At 45.6% G+C, this 21,807-nt stretch overlaps 14 protein-coding genes across 14 annotated transcripts; 7 read left to right on the top strand and 7 right to left on the bottom strand.

Moving 5' to 3' along the window:
- Positions 1–1,444: 1,444 nt before the first annotated feature.
- KUCA_T00000629001 (uncharacterized protein) lies at positions 1,445–2,110 on the bottom strand (the record flags this gene model as incomplete). Its single annotated transcript, XM_022605187.1, has 1 exon — positions 1,445–2,110. The coding sequence occupies one exon, from the start codon at positions 2,108–2,110 to the stop codon at positions 1,445–1,447; it is 666 nt and encodes a 221-aa protein (XP_022456680.1).
- A 1,157-nt stretch (positions 2,111–3,267) lies between these two features.
- Positions 3,268–3,675, bottom strand: KUCA_T00000628001 (uncharacterized protein; the record flags this gene model as incomplete). Its single annotated transcript, XM_022605186.1, has 2 exons — positions 3,268–3,593; positions 3,645–3,675. The coding sequence occupies 2 exons, from the start codon at positions 3,673–3,675 to the stop codon at positions 3,268–3,270; spliced, it is 357 nt and encodes a 118-aa protein (XP_022456679.1).
- Positions 3,676–4,560: 885 nt separating this feature from the next.
- On the top strand, positions 4,561–5,121 carry KUCA_T00000627001 (uncharacterized protein; the record flags this gene model as incomplete). The annotated part of the gene is made up of 2 exons (XM_022605184.1): positions 4,561–4,569; positions 4,735–5,121. 2 exons carry the CDS (start codon positions 4,561–4,563, stop codon positions 5,119–5,121), a joined length of 396 nt encoding a protein of 131 aa, XP_022456678.1.
- A 135-nt stretch (positions 5,122–5,256) lies between these two features.
- On the bottom strand, positions 5,257–6,438 carry KUCA_T00000626001 (uncharacterized protein; the record flags this gene model as incomplete). Its single annotated transcript, XM_022605183.1, has 2 exons — positions 5,257–6,275; positions 6,384–6,438. 2 exons carry the CDS (start codon positions 6,436–6,438, stop codon positions 5,257–5,259), a joined length of 1,074 nt encoding a protein of 357 aa, XP_022456677.1.
- Positions 6,439–6,898: 460 nt separating this feature from the next.
- On the top strand, positions 6,899–8,158 carry KUCA_T00000625001 (uncharacterized protein; the record flags this gene model as incomplete). The annotated part of the gene is made up of 1 exon (XM_022605182.1): positions 6,899–8,158. One exon carries the CDS (start codon positions 6,899–6,901, stop codon positions 8,156–8,158), a length of 1,260 nt encoding a protein of 419 aa, XP_022456676.1.
- Positions 8,159–8,346: 188 nt separating this feature from the next.
- KUCA_T00000624001 (uncharacterized protein) lies at positions 8,347–9,882 on the top strand (the record flags this gene model as incomplete). Its single annotated transcript, XM_022605181.1, has 1 exon — positions 8,347–9,882. One exon carries the CDS (start codon positions 8,347–8,349, stop codon positions 9,880–9,882), a length of 1,536 nt encoding a protein of 511 aa, XP_022456675.1.
- An 84-nt stretch (positions 9,883–9,966) lies between these two features.
- Positions 9,967–11,421, bottom strand: KUCA_T00000623001 (uncharacterized protein; the record flags this gene model as incomplete). Its single annotated transcript, XM_022605180.1, has 1 exon — positions 9,967–11,421. The coding sequence occupies one exon, from the start codon at positions 11,419–11,421 to the stop codon at positions 9,967–9,969; it is 1,455 nt and encodes a 484-aa protein (XP_022456674.1).
- A 270-nt stretch (positions 11,422–11,691) lies between these two features.
- On the bottom strand, positions 11,692–12,627 carry KUCA_T00000622001 (uncharacterized protein; the record flags this gene model as incomplete). The annotated part of the gene is made up of 1 exon (XM_022605179.1): positions 11,692–12,627. One exon carries the CDS (start codon positions 12,625–12,627, stop codon positions 11,692–11,694), a length of 936 nt encoding a protein of 311 aa, XP_022456673.1.
- A 167-nt stretch (positions 12,628–12,794) lies between these two features.
- On the bottom strand, positions 12,795–14,378 carry KUCA_T00000621001 (uncharacterized protein; the record flags this gene model as incomplete). The annotated part of the gene is made up of 2 exons (XM_022605178.1): positions 12,795–14,305; positions 14,372–14,378. 2 exons carry the CDS (start codon positions 14,376–14,378, stop codon positions 12,795–12,797), a joined length of 1,518 nt encoding a protein of 505 aa, XP_022456672.1.
- A 165-nt stretch (positions 14,379–14,543) lies between these two features.
- Positions 14,544–15,533, top strand: KUCA_T00000620001 (uncharacterized protein; the record flags this gene model as incomplete). The annotated part of the gene is made up of 1 exon (XM_022605177.1): positions 14,544–15,533. One exon carries the CDS (start codon positions 14,544–14,546, stop codon positions 15,531–15,533), a length of 990 nt encoding a protein of 329 aa, XP_022456671.1.
- Positions 15,534–15,807: 274 nt separating this feature from the next.
- Positions 15,808–17,130, top strand: KUCA_T00000619001 (uncharacterized protein; the record flags this gene model as incomplete). The annotated part of the gene is made up of 1 exon (XM_022605176.1): positions 15,808–17,130. One exon carries the CDS (start codon positions 15,808–15,810, stop codon positions 17,128–17,130), a length of 1,323 nt encoding a protein of 440 aa, XP_022456670.1.
- A 150-nt stretch (positions 17,131–17,280) lies between these two features.
- On the top strand, positions 17,281–18,420 carry KUCA_T00000618001 (uncharacterized protein; the record flags this gene model as incomplete). The annotated part of the gene is made up of 2 exons (XM_022605175.1): positions 17,281–17,300; positions 17,370–18,420. The coding sequence occupies 2 exons, from the start codon at positions 17,281–17,283 to the stop codon at positions 18,418–18,420; spliced, it is 1,071 nt and encodes a 356-aa protein (XP_022456669.1).
- A 195-nt stretch (positions 18,421–18,615) lies between these two features.
- KUCA_T00000617001 (uncharacterized protein) lies at positions 18,616–19,599 on the bottom strand (the record flags this gene model as incomplete). Its single annotated transcript, XM_022605173.1, has 1 exon — positions 18,616–19,599. One exon carries the CDS (start codon positions 19,597–19,599, stop codon positions 18,616–18,618), a length of 984 nt encoding a protein of 327 aa, XP_022456668.1.
- Positions 19,600–20,065: 466 nt separating this feature from the next.
- On the top strand, positions 20,066–20,779 carry KUCA_T00000616001 (uncharacterized protein; the record flags this gene model as incomplete). Its single annotated transcript, XM_022605172.1, has 1 exon — positions 20,066–20,779. The coding sequence occupies one exon, from the start codon at positions 20,066–20,068 to the stop codon at positions 20,777–20,779; it is 714 nt and encodes a 237-aa protein (XP_022456667.1).
- Between the last annotated feature and the right edge of the window lie 1,028 nt (positions 20,780–21,807).

Here is a 21,807-nt window from a genome sequence, read left to right as displayed (position 1 = left end):
GCCACAGTCTTGTATGGTTGTAGAAGTATGCAATACCCTGTTTCGGGGGTGAGTTAGACAAGGAAAAGTATTGGAACAGCCGAGTTTTGTGTTTGTTCCTTAAATGATTCGGTTAATACGAACGAGAAATGGATACACAAATGCATCTGAAGTAATTAGGCCTGAACCGATGGCATATGGTCTGGTCGTCTCTTGTCTCACTCTCGAAACGACTGAATTTGCAAAACCAGACAGTGTAGAAGGTTCCAACAATGACATGGATCAAAAGGCTGTGATGGACTCAAAGATTGTTTTAAGACTAAGTGGATCAGTAAACGACTATGGTAGTTGTTTAAACGGACTTGGTTTGAGAACCTGACCACGTTTCCTTTGTGGTCGTTAGTTAACATCTAGAAGATAGAGTTGGGCGCCGCACGTAACCGGACAGCTCATAGGAGGAGTCTGGTTTGGTGGGCTTAGACGCGATGGAGAAGTGACAGGTGTGGGAATAGGCAAAACTCGTATTGAATCTTTACAAAAAAAATACTTTGGGAAGGAAGGCGCATATTCCAAAATTCTCTCCGAGAGGTTGATGTCTTCATCAACCGAGAGAAATGTCTGTTTGATTGGTTGAACTGTGATGCAGTCTGTTTAAGCTTAGAGGGCAAAGACTTAACTGAAAGCCCAACTGAGAACACCATTTTTGTCGCCTTGCAATGTTCGAAAACGCGAATTTAAAAGGCTACTTTCTGAAAATGATGTCTGGTGTTTGGAAGACTGTTTTGCAAGGCTAACTTTGAAAACGCCGCAACGAAATTTTGACATCAATACGAGAATAGGACACATCGACGGTTTCCAGTGATAGAAAGAGAATCATGGCCGAAAATGACTTTTTTGGTCGTTTTTGTCCACCTTTAATCACTTTCAGGCTTCCATATAATCGCGCATTGTTCTATTATTTCTGCACTTACTAAGCCCCTGCCCCATAATTTTGCTTAGATCTTCACGGCTGTACCCTTAATGCAAGATATGCACGGCTGAAGCGATTGTGACCAAATTGGGCTTGGTTGGAGCACTACTTTGTTTTACGAATAAATGCATTGATTGCACCTTTAGATCCATTTAAAAGACAACCGCTAAGTCCTAAAACGGAAAATACTAGGGATTTGTACGGCATTGACTTGTTTTGCCAAACGTTATTTTGTAACAGTGCAGCAGGCAGTAGTTGAACTGGACTTATTTGGCCGAAAGCATATGTTTTAATGATTGCGTGATCTAATGTCTTATTTGGTTATGAGGAAAAACGCAATTGAGTGGAGTAAAACGTTTTTGTCCCGCTGTTGTCTAAAATTTCTTCTACCTGGTTAATTTGGATAAATCAATGTGAAGGTTATTAGTAATTGAAGTTGATTATTAGTTTTTAGCGAACATATTAGGGGTAGAGAATCTACCGGAGTCGCCTCATTCAAACGAACAAAGCAAGGGCAACAGCACCTAAGACTCCGAGGGATCCCATGGCAGCTGGACCGGCAGCACCACCCTCATAGTTGGTGATTGCTGGAAGAGTGCTGTTTGAGAAGCTGGAGACGGTTTTGGTGCTGGAAACCGTGGAGGAGATCTTAGCTGAAGACGATGACGACGATGATGACGATGAAGAAGAAGAAGAAACCGCAGACTTGTCATACAAAGTGATGGCAACAGCACCAGATGGAGCATCACCAGATGGGTAGTAGAGCAACTGGTACTCGGAAGTGGAGTAACTGTATGGGTCATTAGTGTTCTTGGCAGCGTAGAAACCCTTGGATGATCCGTTGAGTTGGAGAGCACCTTCGTCGGAGAAGGTGTACTTCTCGTAAGGAGCTCCTGGAGTCAACAAGACAATGTTGTCTTCAATCTGGAAATATGCAGTGAAACTACCGATATCGTCTGAGAGAGTACCATTGCTCTTGGCGTAGGTCAAGTCCTCTCCTGTTGCAGTGGTGCCGAAAAAGAAGTAGTTGATAGCAGCACCCTCGTGGATGGAGGAAATACCAACGTTGTTAAGATCGGACTGATCAGACTTGGCAATGAGTTGAAGACCAAAGGCGGAAGATGCAAGGGCCAAGACGGAAGCGGCAGCAGAGAATTTCATAGTGAAGAACGAATGGATTGGCAAGGAATTGCTAAAGTGTTTAAGATAGTTTGGATGAGAAGCAATAGATTTTCCCAACAACAGGGAAAACGCCGCAAATTTATATTTTCCCAAAGGGTTAATAATAGAACGTGACAAGGAAGTGCCATCCTTGTCACTGGCCGAATATGGAGGTTCAAACCCTAATTCGCTCGACTCAACTTGCGGTTGTGGAAATGCGGCTACTTCCGAGATGCGTAATTATGCATCGACGGTTAATTGAAGGGGTATTTTTGGAAGAAAAATAACCATCCCCGCATTGGTAAAACCATCCGGATAATCCGGAACAAAGTATGTAACATAGCGTTTTGTGTGAAGTTTTTACCGCCTACCAATTACTTACTGACCCTGGTATCGTCAAGTTCATTTGATTGCCTCAACATGTTCCATGCAGTTCTAAATTTAAACACAGCCCTAATGCAGACGCATTATTTCGTCATGTTTTCGCGGGATGAGATGACTTTTTCAATCGTATGCACGACCTGCGTGATCTTTGGTCGGACTAAGTTTTTCCTCGGGACCCCATAGATGACCAGAGAATTAATAGTAGCGTAAACAGGTAATGCAATAATTCCTCGGAGTAATCTGCCACGGTACAGATGTTGCTTTGGTGAGTTCTTCAGGTGACTGTTGTAATGATCTTGTGAAAGGCGTATGGTTGTGCCGAGGAGCAAGCGACTGAGAGGATACGGCTTGGTCTGTGGGGTTGAGATACTTCCGAATTTGAACTTGTTTATTTTTGACCTTCAATTTATCCGCCGTTGCAGTGAGTGACGTCGGTAAAGTTTCGGGTCGTTGGCCCGACGTGTGTCAGAATCACTAGCATCCGGCTTGCAGAGATGTACATCTCATGCATAAAAATGCTGTACAATCGCTCAGCGTGCCCTATTCTGCCCGGATAACCTGCCACTCAGAACTTATTTCAAAACCAGCATTCCGATTGCTTTTTGTTTGGTCCCAACGGTGACCCAAACAGGCACCTAAACTGTCTAACTCCAACAACAGCCGACTCTACTTTTGGAAACCATTTTGAATCATCAACGCCTCATATCTACCATTTGGTACAACCCAACAGCTTTGTTTCAGTCTTTTTTAGTATTTATGTATACACATTCTGCTTAGTCGAACAGACCGAATCCCATGTCGTCGTCGGACTCCTCCTTCTCCTCGACAGCCTCCTCAACGGCGGCCTCCTCAGCGGCGGCACCAGTAGAGGCGGCACCAGCAGCAGCACCGGCACCTCCAGTTGGAACAGAAGAGAGCTTCTCGGTACCTTCGGCGATCAGCTCGTCGATGTTCTTACCATCCAATTCGGAGATCAACTTGTCCAACTTGTCGGACTCGACCTCGATTCCAACGGATTCGAGGACGGCAGTGACATCAGCGGCAGCTGGAGCGGTCTTTCCAGCAGAAACAAGCAAGAGGTAAGCAGCCAAGTATTTCACTATAGGAAAGAGTTAGTATTGCGGTCTTGTATTGAGAGGACATCTTGGACGGGTATTGACAAGCTCGGTCTTTTGGCACATGTTCCTGGGAAATCTCAACTTTCACAGAAAAAATACACCGGAAACCCAGATCTCTATTGCGAGGATCTCGGGCTTCAGTAAGTTTGGTTGATAAGCTATCTTGCAAACTCCTGGCTCTCAAAGGGAAATCTCACCCATCCATTGAACTCTATGTCAGATCCCTGTAAACTTCGAGAATATCCCCAATCAACATGCACGGAGCTCCATCAAACCCAAAAGTCTAAAATATAACATACTTTTTGAACTGTGTTATATGGTGTAACTCTGTAGTATGGATACACTCGACTCTCACCAAAGACTCTTGACGTTGAGTGAAAATAATTGGGTCGTGTACCTGTTCTAATCCTGACTTCCAAGATCTCTTCAAGCTTGGGAGAGACGAGAGGGAATTCAGCAGTCACATTACATGCGTAGTCATGGGCACGTAATAAGTGTAAAATAAGTACCACCACATGTAGAACTCATCTCTGCCAAAGATTTATGGTGGGTGCACTCCTGCAATTCTGTAGTCGTGCGTTGAACACGAAATCCCCAGCTAGCATGCACTCTCCCAGTCACCGTGAAAAAACTGGTGAAAGCTCTTTCGGTAACAGCTTACTTTAAACAATTTGTATTACCAACGAAAGAATCAATAATGTGTATGTGTTATTAAATGAATATGTTACAGATGGTCATGATGGAATCAAGGAGAGAAAAGTTATATCGAGAGAACTCAAGAGAGGCCAGGACAGATCCTATTTTTTCAAGGGCTGGAAATCTACAACGAAGCAAGAGCGTTCCATCACACCAACCACGGATGGCGAGTGAAAGGTTTGCTTTTTCCGATGAGAGTTTTCTGGTAGTTTGAACTGCGAACTGGAACTATTTTAAAAGTTCTAGAATCATATGAAACTCGTGAAAACTGATCAGACCTTTTCCATACGAAAACCTTTAGGGAAAGCCTGGCTCACTCTCAATACTACTGCTCTCCCACTCCAAACATGACTAAACTCTACAAACCACCGGACCCATTACTAACCATTTTCAGCTACCGATATCAGGAGAAAGAGAACTTTCAAGTCGTTCCAATTCAAGGGTGTTGATTTGGCTGATTTGCTGAAATTGTCCAACGAGGACTTTGTCAAGTTGTGCCACGCCAGAGTGAGAAGAAGATTCTCCCGTGGTATCAACTCCAAGCCAACTGTCTTGATCAACAAGTTGAGAGCTGCTAAGTTGGCCACCCCACCTAATGAGAAGCCAGCCGTTGTCAAGACCCACCTCAGAGACATGATCATTGTCCCAGAGATGATCGGTTCCGTCGTCGGTGTCTACAACGGTAAGGTCTTCAACGTTGTTGAGATCAAGCCAGAGATGGTTGGTCACTACTTGGGTGAATTCTCCATCACTTACAACCCAGTCCAACACGGTAAGGCCTCTGCCGGTTCCTCCAAGTTGAGATTGTACTAGATGTGTGTTCATAAGCCTTTTAATACAACCAATCAAAGTTAAATTAAGTTAAATCAAAATTAAGTCAATCTTTTGATCGGACATGAAGACAAATCCGCTCCAACTTATCTCTTTCATAGCGTTACATGGTGGGTCTCATTTTCGGATTCCCATCTCCAACAGATCTTTGTCAATATCGGCCTTTCTCGCGCTCCTGAGGTCATAAAGTGCTGACGGAAAACCGACGTACTTTTGTAATCCCTTCAGTTGGCTAATCTCCAGAAGCAGACCGTTTCTCTGAGACACCAGCTCTGGAATCACGTCGTTTTCATCCCGCGTGCTCAGCATAGGATTGAACTGGTAGTAGTCTGGGATGTCCAACACTTTATTGTCCAGCTTGCGTCTCTCCTCATTGATATCGTACCATTCCGAGGTTGTTTCCCACAGGTACTCTGTCTTGAGATCCTGGCAGTTTTTGATGAACTGCTGGTGAACCTGAGCCCTTTGGGCGTTGGTTTGGTCGTCTATGCACTTGAGTTGGTACCTCTGGGAATTGGTGATGTAGCTCAACCGTTTCTCATAGTTCTTATTTATTATCGACACGAAATTGATGAATTCCGGGTGCGATCCGTTCACACAGAGCTCAAGCTCGAACTGAAGCCGAGAGAGTTGGTTTTGGAAAATGGAATCCTTGAGCTCAGCAAATCCAACCTCAATATCGGTGAGGTCGGCCAAAGCAACAGCGCGCAGTTTCTCCTTTTCCTCTTCGTCATCATTATCTCCTTCTAGTGCCTCTGCCTGTTCCTCCTCATCATCTTCTTCTTCTTCTTTAGAGCCCTGTTCTTTATCGTTCGAAGGATCCTCATCAACGTCCTCATCCGGCTTGCTATCGCTCAGTTTCCTCCGTTTTTGGTCAGACTCACCATCCAAGTTCCTCCTTTTGCGCGACTCAACTGCGGAATCAGATTCATTTTTCACAAAAGTATCGTCATCGTCATCCTCTTCAATCGCATTGGAATTTGAATTCGAGTCTCCATCAAGAGTGGCCATTCTTTGCAGGTCGCTGTCAATGATGTCTTCCATCAGGTCGGTCTCCACTTCAGAGCTGTTGATATCGCTCAGTTCGGAAGACGATTCTGCGATCTCCTTCTTCAAAGGTGAAGAAGATGGTATATCTGTTAACGGTGAGGTTGCAATCAAAGCTGGCACACAGTTAGTCTGTTGTTCGCGATTGCCCTTCCTCGGGGGATGGGGCTGTCTGCTAACACTAGCGCCGAACTTACCTGTATTCGGGGTCTGTTCCCTAGATATTTCCTGAGCTTTATCAGAAATGGACATGCTAGTTACCCAAGAATCAGAGAGGAAAACTTCGAACTCCTCGAAAATGAGACTCAGCAGCACAGACAGAAACACTCCGAGACAAGCAAATCTGTTGATAGCGAGAAGGGCTAATGGTATTTGGGGCGTGTACCGGCGAGGGGGGCTCTTGTGATCAAGACGTGAAATCTGCCCAATAGTGCTGGAGGATCTGAGGTGAAAATGTCTGTGCCAGTAATCAACTGTTTATTTTTCACGTTTTGGGCTTTATTTTCCAAATTATAGTCATACTGGTTTCGAGGAGATAACATTTCCTCAAATGCGGCACGGTCCCGACAATAATTCGTGTCTAATCCAAATTCCTTCTTTCGGAAATACCAGAGATGAGAGAGGTGAATTTTTTTTGCAGAGAGTCTTACAAACACAGGAGGCCTCAAAGGGAACATTCAACAGCTCCAAATTCGTCATAATAAGATAAGATATGTCGGGTATAAGTTCTATATTTGGCGCTGTTTCCGCCAAGGTGGACTCGAAAGTTGCTGCATTGTTTGCAAAGTCTGCAAAGTCAGTTGATTCATCCGAGCTGATCAACAAGAAGGCGACTGGTTTGCCAGTGGAACATGTCCAACCAGAGGCTGCGAACGACTCTAAAGATAATAGCGATTCAGCCTATGAGTCTGCTGAGGGCTCAGATGTGGAGATGGACGAAGCTCCAGCTCCAGTCCCAGCCTCAGTGAGGCCCAAGAAGCGCCGCGATGAGGACGACGATTTGGAGGACAGGTATATGGCCAAACTTCTTGAAGAAACTAAGGAAGAGAAAAAGGCATCGTCAGATAATGAAGAAGAGAAAGAAGTGACACAGTCGGCTCCAAAGGCTCAGACTGTAGATTTGAAGCTGAGCGAGCTCGAGAAGGCAGAGAGAACTGTCTTCGTGGGAAACGTGTCTACACAGGTGATCACCTCAAGCAAACTGCAGAAGGAGTTCAAGAATCATTTCAAGAAGTTTGGAGCAATTAGCTCTGTGCGGTTTCGTTCGTTCGCTCTTGGCGAACTCCTCCCAAGGAAGGCAGCATTCATCACCAAGGCCATTGATGATAAGAGGGACACCGTGAACGCATATGTTGTATTTGTCCAGAAAGCAGACTCCGTTAAGGCTACTGAGTTAAACGCTACGGTTTTCCATGATCACCATCTGAGAGTGGATCATCTCACTCATCCTTTACAGCAAGACAATAAGAGATCTGTCTTCATTGGAAACCTCGATTTCGAGGAACAGGAGGAGAGTTTGTGGAAGTACTTCACCAAGAACTGTGGTGATGTTGAGAATGTTAGAATCATTCGTGATTCAAAGACGAATTTCGGCAAGGGATTCGCTATTGTTCAATTCAAGGACTTTCTCGGAGTCGACAAGGCTCTTCTTTTGCATGACAAAGTGCTTGATACTAGTGAAAAGAAGCGTAAACTGAGAATTACCAGAATGAAGAAGACAGAGAAGAGAAGCGACAGACCACTGGGAAAGAACGCCAGGAACCTTACGGAGAAGGAGAAGTCCATCTTGGGAAGGGGCAAGAAGACTCTAGGAAAGAGTGACAGAAGGACCCTCGGAAAGACTCTCACAATCGAGGGTGAGAGAGCAAAGAAGGGAGTCAAGGTTAAAGGCATCAAAAATGGCCTGGGCAAAGTCAAGAAACCAAGAATCACAAAGAGATCGCAGAAGTTCAGAAGCGACAACCCCAACTAAAGAGGATGCTGAAATTTGTTATCAGCACGTGACTAAATGTGTATAGCACGCCTTTATGGCCAAACGGGGAGGGGGCAGTCAGGGGGCCGTCTATCAAGATGGCTTTCTCTGGATAGCATCCTCTTTCTTAACATTAACGCTTTTTTTTGGAATAATTGGAATTCGATTGTCATAACTCACATTTAAGGATGGGTTCAAACGTTTCAAAACAGGCGAGTCCAACTTACACTGCCGTCAAAGCTGAGCCCACCATGGCCGTCTCCGATGACACGGAACTGATCGAAAGATTGCAATCGCTTCTAGTGAAGGAGAAAATTTCGGTCAAAGCTGTATCCAGAATTGAGAAATCCGGCGAAGATAACCCACTCACTTCTGCCAGTTTTCTGAACTGGGAATCGGAGTTGCTTTCGGACCCAAAGAACGAGCTGGCTCTCAACTGCTTCACCGGCAACAGCATCACCGATATCATTGCGAAGACTAAGAGTCAATACTCTCACAATTTGGATTCTTTCAACTACAAGGTCGATTTTGCCGGTGGTCCAATTACAAACCAGCGTTCGAGTGGAAGATGCTGGATATTTGCCTCCACCAACGTGTTCAAGAGTTTTATCAAGCAGAAGTACAACCTAGACAAGTTTGAGATTTCGCAGAACTACCTGTTTTTCTACGACAAGCTGGAAAAATGCAATTTCTTCTTGAACAACATTATTGAGTCATATGACGAAGAGATAGACTCTAGATTCATCCAATACCTACTCGCCCTTCCCATTAACGATGGTGGTCAATGGGACATGATCGTCAATCTGGTTGAAAAATACGGTTTGGTTCCACACGAGCAATTCCCCGATTCTTTCAGTTCCACCAACTCCTCAAGACTGAACTACATCATTAACAACAAGCTCAGGGAATATGCTTTGATTCTTAGAAAGTTGGCCTCGTCTGCTGCCAACTCGGAGAAATCGTACGAAGCTACCAGAGCCTCGATTCTCACCGTGAAGGATTCCATGTTGAAGGAGATTTTCAACATCTTGACCCTCACTCTTGGGGTTGCTCCTAAGCCAAAGGGTGAGTTTACCTGGGAGTATTTTGACAAGTTTGGCAACTTTCACTCTGTCAACACCACGCCTCTGGGTTTCTACAACGATATTCTTGGTTTCAAGGCCAACAAGTACTTCTCTCTGATCAACGATCCGAGAAATGATTACGACAAGTTGTACACTGTTGATAAGTTGAACAATGTTCTTGGTGGAAAACTCATTGAGTACGTGAACGTTGATTTGCCAGTCTTGAAGCAGGTCTTGATAGCTATGATCAAGAACAATGAGCCTGCGTTCTTTGGGTCTGATGTTGGAAAATTCGAAGATACTCCTTCTGGACTCATGGACGTCGACTCTTGGGACTACAAGCTGGGCTTCAACACCAGTCTCAACATCAACAAGCGTGAAAGGCTTTTGACTGGTTCATCTCAGATGACTCATGCCATGGTGATCACCGGTGTTCATCTGGATGCGGACGGTAAGCCCGTTAGATGGAGAGTTGAGAACTCATGGGGCCCCGATGTTGGTCACAAAGGTTTTTTCGTTATGACTGACAAGTGGTTCGACGAGTATGTTTTCCAGGTGGTTACTTCAGCTCAATATGCTCCTAAGAAGGTGGTTGATGTATGGAAGAGCAAGGAGTTCAATGTGCTGCCTTACTTCGACCCAATGGGCGCATTGGCTTGAATTTTGTTGGCCTTTTTTTAGTTTCGGTGTCATGACGATTAAACGGCGATTTTGTTGATCAAGTTTAGACTTAGTAGAATACACTCAGTAAAGATACACACTGTCCACACAACCAAATCCTGCAGCAACACCACCTTCGTCCGACGAGCTTGTCTTGGACCTTAAAAGGTAACCAGCAGCCTTGTTGTATAAAATCTGGCCATCGGACTCATCAAAGAGAACGGTGTTGAATATTCCCAGTTCGCACAAGATGCCCTCTTCTATGATCACTCCGTCTCTCAAAATCTTGTTTTTGAGGGTCGGTGGATGGATCAGCTCCATTAGAATATAACCAGGCCATTCACTCTTAGGAAGTCCTTCTAGAAATTCGGGGATATTCTGCTTGTAGATGTTATTTCCTCCTCCTTCTCTCTGCGGCTTCAGGACGAATCTTTCAGGCTCTGCGAATGCTAGTTTCTGCGCAGCCAGACCTTCCTCGGAGTCATCCATAGGATGAATCGCAACGAACGTGTCATGGAGCGTATCAATACTCTCTTTATCCAAAAACTGACCCAGAACAGCCTTTGATGTCAAGACCTGTTGAATCTTCTTGGCCCCACTCAATTGAGTGAGCAAAGAAGGGCATTTCACCGCTCTGGTTATTTCCAGGTAATATCTCGCGTGCCAGTCTTTCTCGCTGGTAAACTCGTACGGAGCATAAGCACTTCTGTAGTAAACGACCGAGATCGTTTGGCCGGTTGATTTCAGCTTCAAGGCCCTTGTGGCTTCGTCAATGGCTGTGGATGACTCAACCTCCGAAAGCGTAAGTCTCTTTGACTTGATTCCAGACTTCAGTAGTTCATACTCCAAAAGCCTCTGGTCAAAAACGTTCCTCTCGTTGTGTTGTACAACGAACAGCACTACGGTGTCTTTGACACTTTCAGAGCTCTCGTAGTATCTGACACCTTGGGCTAATCCCTCGGATAGTCCCTTGATACTGTCAGAAACCGGTAGATCTTCGTCTCTATAATAGTTTCCTTTGTCAGAGGAATAATCGCCCTTGGAATTCAAGAAAGAGTGAAGTTCGCCAACCTTTGAAGAAAGACCTCCAAACGAGATGCTCACTGTATTGAACTCTACCTGTTTTATTCTCTCCTCACCATTTGCAGTATCCAGCATATAATCAGATCTGAACAAGCCCAAAGACTTGGTCTGAACAATCCCGAACTCACGTGCTTTCAAATACACTTCCCATAGCTTTCCCGTGAAGCCCTTGTCAAACTGTGATAGTTCCTCAATGGCCTTGCTCAACCACTCGTAGTTCGATGTCACTTTGGCGTAAAGCTCGCCAAACTTCTCCGCAACTTCAATGCCCTTTTCAAACTGCGATCTTGGAAAAGGTGTTGGAAAAAGGGTAACTGGAGCGTACGCTGCGTTGTACGGCTTGAAGTCTTTTGGGTACATGACTAATCCGTTACCCAGAGCCCATTGCGAAAGATCGTCAATGAGCTCAACTTCCTGAATCTTGGAAAGCTGAGGGAAGCTCTTTTTAGGCGGCATGGTGAGTCCTGGCTCGAAACAAATTCGCAATGACTCAATAAACTTGCCTTGTTGAGAGTTAAAAGTCGTTGGTGCCCCTAGCCTCAGAGAGACTGCCAAATATCACACGTGCAATCGCTCGATAGCACGCTTCACGTGATCAAACGTCTTATCGCAAACCACCACTACTGGACTAGTGAAAAATACATCATCTCGTTGACTATAAAAGTAAAGAACTATAAAAACCTGTAAACTTTGATTGACCCATAACTCCTGTCTGTTATTTTACCCCTAGTGTCCCTCGCTAGTCTTGGGCTTGAGATACCACCAGCCAATGGAGGCAACGGCGAACGCAGCCAGAATACCCTTATCTCTAAAAGATATTGGTTCTTCACCAGACTGAGAAGACTCTGAAGTGTCAATCTCCAAAGGCTCAACCACTACACCAGATTGTGTGGCCACTGGTGGACTGTCGACCCCAAGACTCACGGCACCTTCAACCTTAGCATCCAGTATGTCCTTGGGGTTTTTTGGATCAACAGGCGTGGTTGCATCCTTGAGAGAGGCCTCAGTAGAAAGCGATGGGATTTTTATTGGTGGCACTGGATCTGGTGGGTCGTAGTTGTGATGGGGAATCTTGAAAGACTCAATCGTAGAACTGTCACCTTTAGCCGAAACAGTTGCCGTTCTTGAAATGGTCCTCTTTTGGACAGTTTTGGTAGATAGAGACTTCTTCTGGATCTTAATCAAGTTTTCTGGTTCTTTCGCATTAACAGTTTTGGACTTCGAAGCTGTAGACAGCTGCCTGGAAGATGGTGGAGAACCCGGGGCATCGCTGTGACTGAGTCGTTGGATCAGCTCAAGCTTTCTCCCGCTAACTTTCAATCCACGCCTCTTGCACTCGCTTTTCAACCCCTGCAAATTCATAGAAACATATTTGCTACCCGCATTCGAATCTAGCAGCGTGGTCTGGGCCTTTGAGGTCTGGTGCACTGACCGCACAAACGTGATTGGCTGTGACTGTCTCTGGAATGTCTCGTACTGTCTGCTCACAAATGAAAGGTCATCTTCAGCGAAAACCGTCTTTATAGCCTTGTTACTGAAGTATTTTGATGAACTAGCGCTTGGTGGAAGACGTGGCGCGCTTTGGAGTTGTTGCCTCACACCCTGCTGATAAGCAGTCCTCAGAGTAGGCAATGATCTGGCACTTCTCAATACGGATGCCATTTTCTCAGAGCAAAAATATATTCTATTGCAAAATTTTAGGACTTTTTTTTGATAAAATCCTAATAATCAGTAAATTATCGAGAAGGATTAAAAAGAAGGAATCTCTAATTATAGATGCCTTGCTGCCTGATCTGGCGATGAGGATGATTGCCTAATCCGGTAAATTGTCAATAGATTGAAAGTTTGGCAAGCTCTGTAATTTCGACCTGAAAGTCGTTTTCTGACAATTTTAAAGAAGCCAAAGATTTGTTTTCTAGTAGACAAAGTCTCAAGATTGCCTCTCTTTTGCGCTTCTCGCGAACCAAGCGATCTGTCATGCCTTCCCGTAATCCCCCGGACATGGAAGCGTAGTTTCCTGCATTTTTCAGCAGTTGAGTGCAGTTTTTCAGCAAGAGTTCTCTGTTTTTGGCAGCATCAGATGTTTCTAATTGGCTTCTCTGTTTCTCGATGTCAGCCCTTGCTATTATGACCGCACAAAGCTGCGAGATCATCTGGCTGTAGATGTCTTTGCCCTTGGAATTACCCAGTTCAGTCGTTAAGATACCGGCTGCTATCTGCAATTGTCTCAGCATTGTAGACAATTGTGTCCACCACACAAAATGGTCCGGGATATTATCGAATTTGTCCATGAGTGTTTGAATACAATCAGCATATACCATATGCTTTTCTGCTGAGTCGGCGAGTGTGTTCTCTTCCCTCATCCAGATGGCACTTATCTCTTCGAACTGTGTAGACTGAGAGCATAGCATCGCCAATCTCTCCAGCTTTAGCCTTTCCAGAGCTTCTGTGGTGATGCGGGGAATCAGCTGGTCTTCACCTAGGTCCAAACTTGGAGCAAAACTGATGTTGACCTCGGCAACTAAATTGTCCAATTGGTCCGAAAAGCTCTGGAACGCGAGCCTCGACTCGGATAGTCTATTGGGATCTGCTGTGGTCTCATATACAGATCCCACCAGCTTATAGCATTGGGTCACCGTCTCAAGTATGGTATCCGGGAGTACCGTTTCCTCTGTCATGTAGTTTTCTCCCTGATCTGCTTGACTCGGTTCATTGTTCGTGTTATTCAAATTCTCACTTGCAGCCTCACTAGTGGCCACAGTTGCCGAAATATCCACCAGCTTCTTCAATTCCTCTCTCTGGATTCCTAAAACTGCACTGAACATATCCCTTGCCTTTATTCCTGATTCTAGCGTCTCTCGCCAGTTATTTTCATCTTCTGCCAGTTTCTCCACAAGTTCTGAATAAGCCATCGCAGTATTGTAAACCAGCTCCCACGGAACGACACCTCTGGCCCTGCACTTCGATAATGCGTGCTCATGAATCTCCACTATGCGTTCCAGTGGCTGAATCACCTCTCTGGCTGCTTCAACAGATTCCAGACTGTCCAGAATAATGCCTTCCTGCCTCACGAACTGGTTGTGCACATGAAGGAGCAGCCGTGCCGTGTTATAAAGAGCATCTGCATACCCATCGTCCTTGGAGAGTGCGACCCGATAGTGCTCATAAGCCCTAAAATAAAACCTCAAAGCTTTGGCCAGATCAGAAGCAAGCCATCTGTCTCCTGATTCCTCTTCCTCGGTTCCCAAAACCCACGAGTCCTCGGCCGTCACTGGTTGCGGTTTCGCCACGGCAGTGGCCTTCATTTGAAGTCTTCTGGGCAGTTTAAGCCCTGTTTTTTCTGAAGTAGCTGGTTAGAAAATGAAGCTCATAACTATAGGTGAAAACCTCCAATAATATAACTTACTACTCATTATTAGCCTTTGAATATCCTCAGATAGCTACACCAAAGATAAGCACCTCACGACCCTGAGCCGCTGGCGTGAAAAATAGCGATTAGCTGCCCCGATTGTTTGTGTACACGTCAAATTGTCTGGGCGCTTAATCTTTTCTGTCTTCAAAGACGCGCTCAGTCTTAAATGGGTCGTTTATACGAGAGCCATGCCAGCAGCGAATCGGAATCAGGTGCCGAATCATCCTCCGATTACGAATATGGAGAAGCCAAGGTGGTCACCGTGCCGTTGCTGCTGTTAGATGTGACTATAGACAAGGTGGAGGAGGAGAAGCATCTAGAGGAGCAACGCGCGGGAACTGAACGCGGCATTGAAAATTACAGATTTGTGGAAGAAATTGAGCAAGATGGACTTTCTTTTGTTTTCCCTTCGTATGATCAAGAAGAAATTCACGAGGAAAAACAAGATCCCAATGAACATCAGTTCAAAAGAAAGCACAAAAAAGACAAGACACCGCCTAAAGATTTCTTCGAACTTCTGGTCACGGATTGCACCGAGATTGGTGATCCTGATGATGATGATGATGATTCAGATATTGCTGAACTGCCGTTTGGTGTTCCTAAGAGCGAATCCCTGTCTATTCGCATGCTATTGATGGATGCCGAAGAGGACTTGCCTCTGTTGCTTGCAAAAAGAAGTGATCTGTATTCAGGAAAGCTTCCTTGGGAAGATTTGGGAATGAAGTACACTGATCTCATATTCATAAGGGCAAGCTTTCGGATCGAGGAAATTGACGATTTCAGTGTAGGATCAGTGGAAACGCTTGAGGTGTACTCCAGGGACGAGCTGGCAAACGTGATTACCAAAAATGATATTCTATACACTTCGGGATTACTTGAAAGACTCAAGAAGAGACTTCCACAAAAGAGCCTGCAATATTTGGACGAGCTGGTGGGAGGTTCTCTGTTCACATCACCATCTCCACCGTTACCCTATACAGCTACTCTGTTAGACGTGGAGATACCGGACCTGAAAGAGGAGACAAGTGATGAATCTGAAGTCGAAGATGAAGATAATCATGAGTCCTGCATGAATGCCATGCCCTCAGACAACACCGAGCCTCACGAGTTCGTGGACTTATACCCTTCCTCTCAATCCAAAGGCTTGGTTTCATGATATGATGTCCAGTCCCACATTCAGTACCATTCTCACGACCTCACGACCTCACGACCAGTTCTGACCAACCAGATCTCATTCCACGATATTCATATTTATTCTTAATTTCTAATGTTTCCATTTTTCTTTCTCTGCTTCGTAGTTTTCATTCTCCTAAAATGACCAGTCTCGATCACGTGATTTGAGCCGCGTACAGCCTCGCGATGAGACCTACTTCAAATATCGCGTCCGCTGGAGAAGTTACTCCTTCTCAAAAGGTCTCATTATTACAGCAATGGCAGACCCAAAAAGCACCAAATTGACTCAGATAGCTGATCTTGGTGATCCTGCGAAGTTCAGGAAACCCTGGAAGGTCACTCTGCCGTTTATGCTGGTTGCTATTAAGCCCATGGACGGCAGACATGTCGCAAAACAGAGACGTCGATTACAGCTAATAGTCACCGACTTTTCGTCACATCCGCGGAGCTTCCGCAGGATGAATACGACTTGGCCTTTGCCATTTGATTTTGTGGAGAACGAAGTGTTTTGTATAACGCTGTTTGAGGACACTGCAGAAAAGGTGCTTCCTAAAGAGCTCGCTAAGAGGGGCCTGTCTCCCGAAATAGCCATGGGTCAGCGGCATTTAGATCCTGAGGAACTTGTTTTTGTGAATATTCTCTTCACTGTAAAGGCTTTTCGGACGATGTCGGGCTCGTATTGGGAAGGCAGAGCATATGAGGGGATAAAGTGTTATGCGGAGTCGGAGCTACGCGACGCGAAAAACACCGAGGGTTTACTTTATTCAACTGGAATACTTGAAAGAGCGAAGATGCGGTTACCCTGGTTGACTAGGAAGAAGCTGGATGGGTTGGTTGCGTATCCGGAACCACCCAGACCTGAACCCGAACCCAAGAGACAGAAAATTATACATGTTTCGTCTTCGCAGATACCGTCGCAGAAGCCTGTGTCACGAAACAACGAAGAACTAGATTTTTTGGACGAGGCCATAGACTCATTCAGCGAAGAAGAACCGGGGTTTGATATCCCCGACTTCATGGATGCCTGTGGTCTGTTTGCTTCCACAGCGCCGCTCCCAGGAAGTGAAGCAGTTTTAAGTTTTCATGACACCGAGGAGGACACTCATGAAGACACTCAGGACGATATCTCAAATGACAAAGGTAAAGAGGACGATAGCTTCGAGGTGTTCGTGGTGAACAAGAAAGTGCCGGCGGTTGAGTTTTCCTCTCTCAAAGCCACCTCCATTGCAAACAAACATACTCAGGAGGAAAAACTCCAGAATCGGAAGCGCCATTTGGAGCTTGAAACTCAGACCGAGCAAGAGCAGAGAGTGGCTAATGTGACAGCTGTGACAGTCACAGAAGTTCAGGATCAAGCTCTAAACGACGAACATGAGGCTTCTAAGCAACAGGCCCAATCCCATGCTGAAAAAGGTTCCATCAAAGACACTCCTATTTTGGTCCAGACCCCGGATTCTCAAACCGTCATACATGACTCCGGCTCTCAAAGCTCTGAATCATGGAAGCTTTCGCGCATTATCACTTCCAGAGCCCGGCTTGTGTACAGGAAGTTCAAGACCCTGGCATCTTCCGGGAACTAGGAGAATAATCGTTGATCTGAATAGGTGCTATGTTCATGATAATCCTGTGCGGCGTATAATTGGTTAATGCACTGATAGTCTTTGGAGGCAATCTAACTCGCGTCACCCTTGGAACTTTTCACTCTCAACCGTCTATCTCGAAACAAAACTATGGCAAAAGCAAAGGGAGTGTAAGTCATAAATTTGTCTGTTTTTTCTGTTTTATCTTACTGGAAATGTTCTAACCAATTTTCCCTCAGTGAAAAGAAGGCAATCAGCTTCGTTCGGACGGCGTCCAAGCTCAAGATCGGGGCACACGTCCCAAGTGAAGGAGCCGGCGCGATTGGCTCAAGAGTCGTTTCTGCGAACAGCATTGGTGCCAATTCATTTGCTCTATTCCTGAAGAACCCTAAAAGATGGGTGTCGGCACCATACGAGGCCAAAGACGTGGCTGAGTTCAAACGGATATGCTTGGAAATGAAGTACGACCCACTAACGGACGTGTTACCGCACGGATCCTACTTTATCAACCTTGCAAATCCGGATCCTGTAAAAGTAGAGAACTCCTACAATTGTTTGCTGGACGATTTGCACCGATGCGAAGACCTTGGAATCGGATTGTACAACTTCCACCCCGGATCTGATCTCGGGTCGGACCACACAGAGGCACTCAAAAGGCTTGCAACCAACCTCAATCGCGCCATATCCGAAACAAAGTTTGTTAAGGTGGTAATCGAAAACATGGCTGGTCATGGCAACTTTGTAGGGGGGACGCTCGAGGATTTGCACGAGGTTATCGAACAGATCGATGACAAAACTCGCGTAGGAATATGTGTGGATACTTGTCATGCATTTGCTGCTGGCTACGATCTCAGCGATATAAAAGGATTTACCGAGTTCTGGGCGAAGTTTGACGAGATCGTTGGGTTCAAGTACCTCTCTGCTCTTCACCTGAACGATTCCAAAGCACCGCTTGGGGCTAATCGTGACTTGCACGAGCGACTTGGTTGGGGATTTCTTGGGCTTGAGTGTTTCCGATTGCTCGTGAACGATGCACGATTTGAAGGGATCCCACTGATCTTGGAAGTGCCTTTCGGCAAGGATGTTTCCATTTTCGGTGACGAGATCAAACTGTTGGAATGGCTTGTAGGTAGAAGTGGTGATGATTCCGAGTTTGTGGCTAAAGTTGTTGAATTGCAAAAGTTGGGTGCACCCAATCGCAAAGAGCAGGAGGCCAAGTTTGTGAAGAAGGTGGAGAAACGAAAGGCTGGCAAAGACATTGCTTCTATGCTGAAAAAGAGCAAAAAGTAAGAGCACTATGATCATGATGAAGTGTTCAAAAATTGGTCTCATAACTCTCTACGCTGCCAAAAACGGTCTTTGTACTTATCAAAAAGGGTTCTAGTGTCATTTTGAGGGCAATGCAGAGCATATTAATCTACAACAAAGTGACAATTTCGAATATTCAACGTTCTCAAAATCAGTGTATTGCGTAAATGTCACTTTTTAGGCAGTTGCTGGAACCACCGTATCGGTCTCTATTTTTGTGTCGGACTCTGACTTCTCAGTCTCAGTAACCTCCACCTCTTCCTCCTCCACCGTCTCGTTCCAAGCCTCGTCAATTTCAACGGTGATCCCGAACCAGTCGCGGACCAACAAATCCGCGCCCTTGCGGAAACTGTTGCTTGCAAAACAAGGCTTTTTCAAAATTCCCACCAAAACACGGTGCAAGTTCGTAGACCGCACCAAACTAACCGGTGCATCAGTTGTAGCCAGCTGGGACAAAATCTTGTCATATTTTGATTGAGCCGACTTTGGCACTGGATCATAAGTCTCAAGCAACTCCTGCAGTTTCAGCCTCGAGTCTACCAGAACTGGTCGGGTCTTGTTGAGGGACGAAACAATATCATGAGCCACCGGAGCTGGTCTTGAAGTGTCCGTTTCAAACTCAGACTCAGATCCAGAGTCTGTAGATTCAGGCAGCGATTCAGACCCAGATTCGACATAGTCCTCTTCTTCGCCGTCCTCTTCGTTGGGGACGAACGCCTCTTCAATCTCCGGCTCTGGCTCCGGAATAGGTTCAGGCTCAGGCTGGCCAAGTGATCCATATTGTACATAACGGTCTAGATCGGGCGGGTCCAACGCCAGTCTGTACGCATCCACGATCGCGCTTGCGCGCTTCGTTGTTCCGCGCTTGGCAAGAAACGCGTCGATCTGGGAAGCGCTCAGAGGGGATAAATCAGAAGACAGACACCAGATGTAGTTGTCATCCGCCAGAAACCTCACGCAAACCAATGAGGCTTCCTGCTGCGGGGTCTTACGTTTCTTTGGACCCGAGAACAGCTTGGAGCCGCGGCGCTTGACGGTCTGCGCAGACTTTGGCCTTACGGCTTTGATTTGGTCTGGTAGCGACTCAAAGGGAATCACCATCGACGGCCATGCCGGGTATCCCTTCACCTTTGCGAGCACTATAGTTCCAGGTTCGAACATTGGTGGTGGTTGGAAAGGAGAGTCTGGATTGACCACAGGGTATGTAGTTCATGTTTGGAGAATGGGCGCGTAAATTGTGCGGTACACATTCATTTAAAGGCTTAACTATGAGTGAAATATTGTTAAGGCAGAGAGATCTGGGAGAGAGAGAATTGATGGTATTTTTTGGTTTTGCAATGTTCAATTGCGTGTGATATGTCATGTAGGTAATACGGTCTACGGTTGGAGTAGATAGAGACACTAATACTAGGCCTTTAGGCCTTCCGTTTTAAACTGTACAGATGATCTGTCTAGCGAGTAACGCAAGTCATTGTTGGAACACTGTCAAAATGAGCCTTTCCGGATATTATTTTTCAATACGTTCCCCACCCTGAGAATTTATCTTGCATATCATCAAACACACTGCTGAAAGAGTTCTGTGTATACCATACAGTGAGCGCCCCATTCACAACTTCATCAGATAATTATGCTGAATTCAAAATCATTGAAACGACCCAACTCTCCTTGCATATGCAGTGAAGCCTTAGTACATTCATGCTGTTTCTCCTACAACTCTCAGCTTTTGAAAAACGTCTTAGTTACAGTTACAAAATCAGAATTGGTTCTGTTGCCCGTTGATACCGCTGAAGTATGGGTTGTACACCGAGGACTGGTCGTGGCCACCAAGGTATCCCTGGGGCATCTGGGGGATTCCACCAGGACCAGCATGATACTGTTGCTGCTGTTGAGGTTGTTGTTGCTGCTGAGCAGGCTGTTGGATCGGCTGTGCAGGAGGGGGCGACTGGTGGGGAGGCGAATTCTCCTCAGCCTCGTCTTGCGCGGATTCCTCAGGAGCGTTCAAGCAAGCCTGGATGAGATTTTTGCCTTCCGGTTTTGTCACCAGAGGCTGAAGCTTGGGGGTGGTGAAGGTGTAGACGAGTCCAGTTTCGGACACGACGAGCAAAAGCACCTGGGTTCCGGTCAACACCGAAAGCTCGTAAGCCTTCTTCATGATGCCAGCCTTACGCTTAGAGAAAGTGATGTGGCGTCTGGACTTGTCCTGAATGAAGCGAATCTCAATCTTTCTGCGCTCGCGAGTGAGCTTGGAGTTGTCATCGTCATCATCGTCAGGAGCTTGGTTGAGGGGTTGGTCCTCGGCAGGATCGAGCTTGACGGAGTCTTGGAGGTCGGACATGATTGACTGAATAAATTTGGCTGTTAGTATATCCTTGAGTTCTGTCACAATACGCGATAACACTATCCAACCCGATTACCCAATGCAGTTGGTCTTACCCAGAAGCGGGAATCGAAGTCTTGATCAGGCAATGGATGATGAGTTTCCTAGTTGAGAACAGGGGGGCCCATGGGAAAGGCTTATGGGCCCAGGCTAAACTTCCATTGGGTTGCGCGAATGAGGGGGAGGGCCGAAGACGGCTCTCAAAATGTTGGCATCAACTTACAATTAACGGGCGAGTGGCGTAGCTTAGGGGTGATTTGGGAGAAGAAAGGCAAAGGGGCATAAAAACAACACAAAAGGGGCTTCGACGACAGGAACAACAAGGGGGGCGTGGCCCAATCAGAGGCGAGAGCGATATTATGTAATAAATAAATAAGCAAAAGCGCACAATCTGTTGGTGAACGACATGACCATTTGCGAATTTTGTGTGCGATTGTAGTGCATATGTATGGTATTATTGTCTGTTCTGGTATGTCTATAGTTGTTTTCACGTACTTTTGTGAGTGTGTGCTGATACCAGTGTAAGGATATATATAGGCTTGAAGTGAACTTTAGAGTCGTAACAGAGTTTGAGCGGCGTAAACATGCGTATGATATATATCAAGCCAATAGGTGTATATTTTGTGTTCATATATGCTTGTGTATATCAATAAACTTGTACATGCCGCCATATTCCAATCAATCAGATACCCGTTTTTGCAGATTTCCTCTAAAATAGAGCATTTGAAGAAACTCCAAACCTAGTTCCCGCACTGCAGCCCACTGAGTGTAAGCAAGTAGCTAGCCACATGCAATGTAGAAAGAGTAAACGAAGCGTTATCCATTTATTTGTTTTGAACTAAGGTCTACAGATAATTTTCATTCCGAAACGGTCTTCGAATCAACCTCAACGCACCCCTGAAACTATTCACTTGGCCAATCCGCTATCTCTGAATCGAAATTTACAACCTTTAGGCTTTTCCATCCTATACCCTAATACATACAATGTTCAG

This window comes from Kuraishia capsulata, genomic scaffold (genome assembly GCF_000576695.1).
Source record: "Kuraishia capsulata CBS 1993 genomic scaffold, Kuraishia_capsulata_scaffold_1, whole genome shotgun sequence".
Taxonomy (NCBI): domain Eukaryota; kingdom Fungi; phylum Ascomycota; class Pichiomycetes; order Pichiales; family Pichiaceae; genus Kuraishia; species Kuraishia capsulata.
Note: the sequence above shows the minus strand (reverse complement) of the source record. Positions and strands in the feature narration are given on the sequence as shown.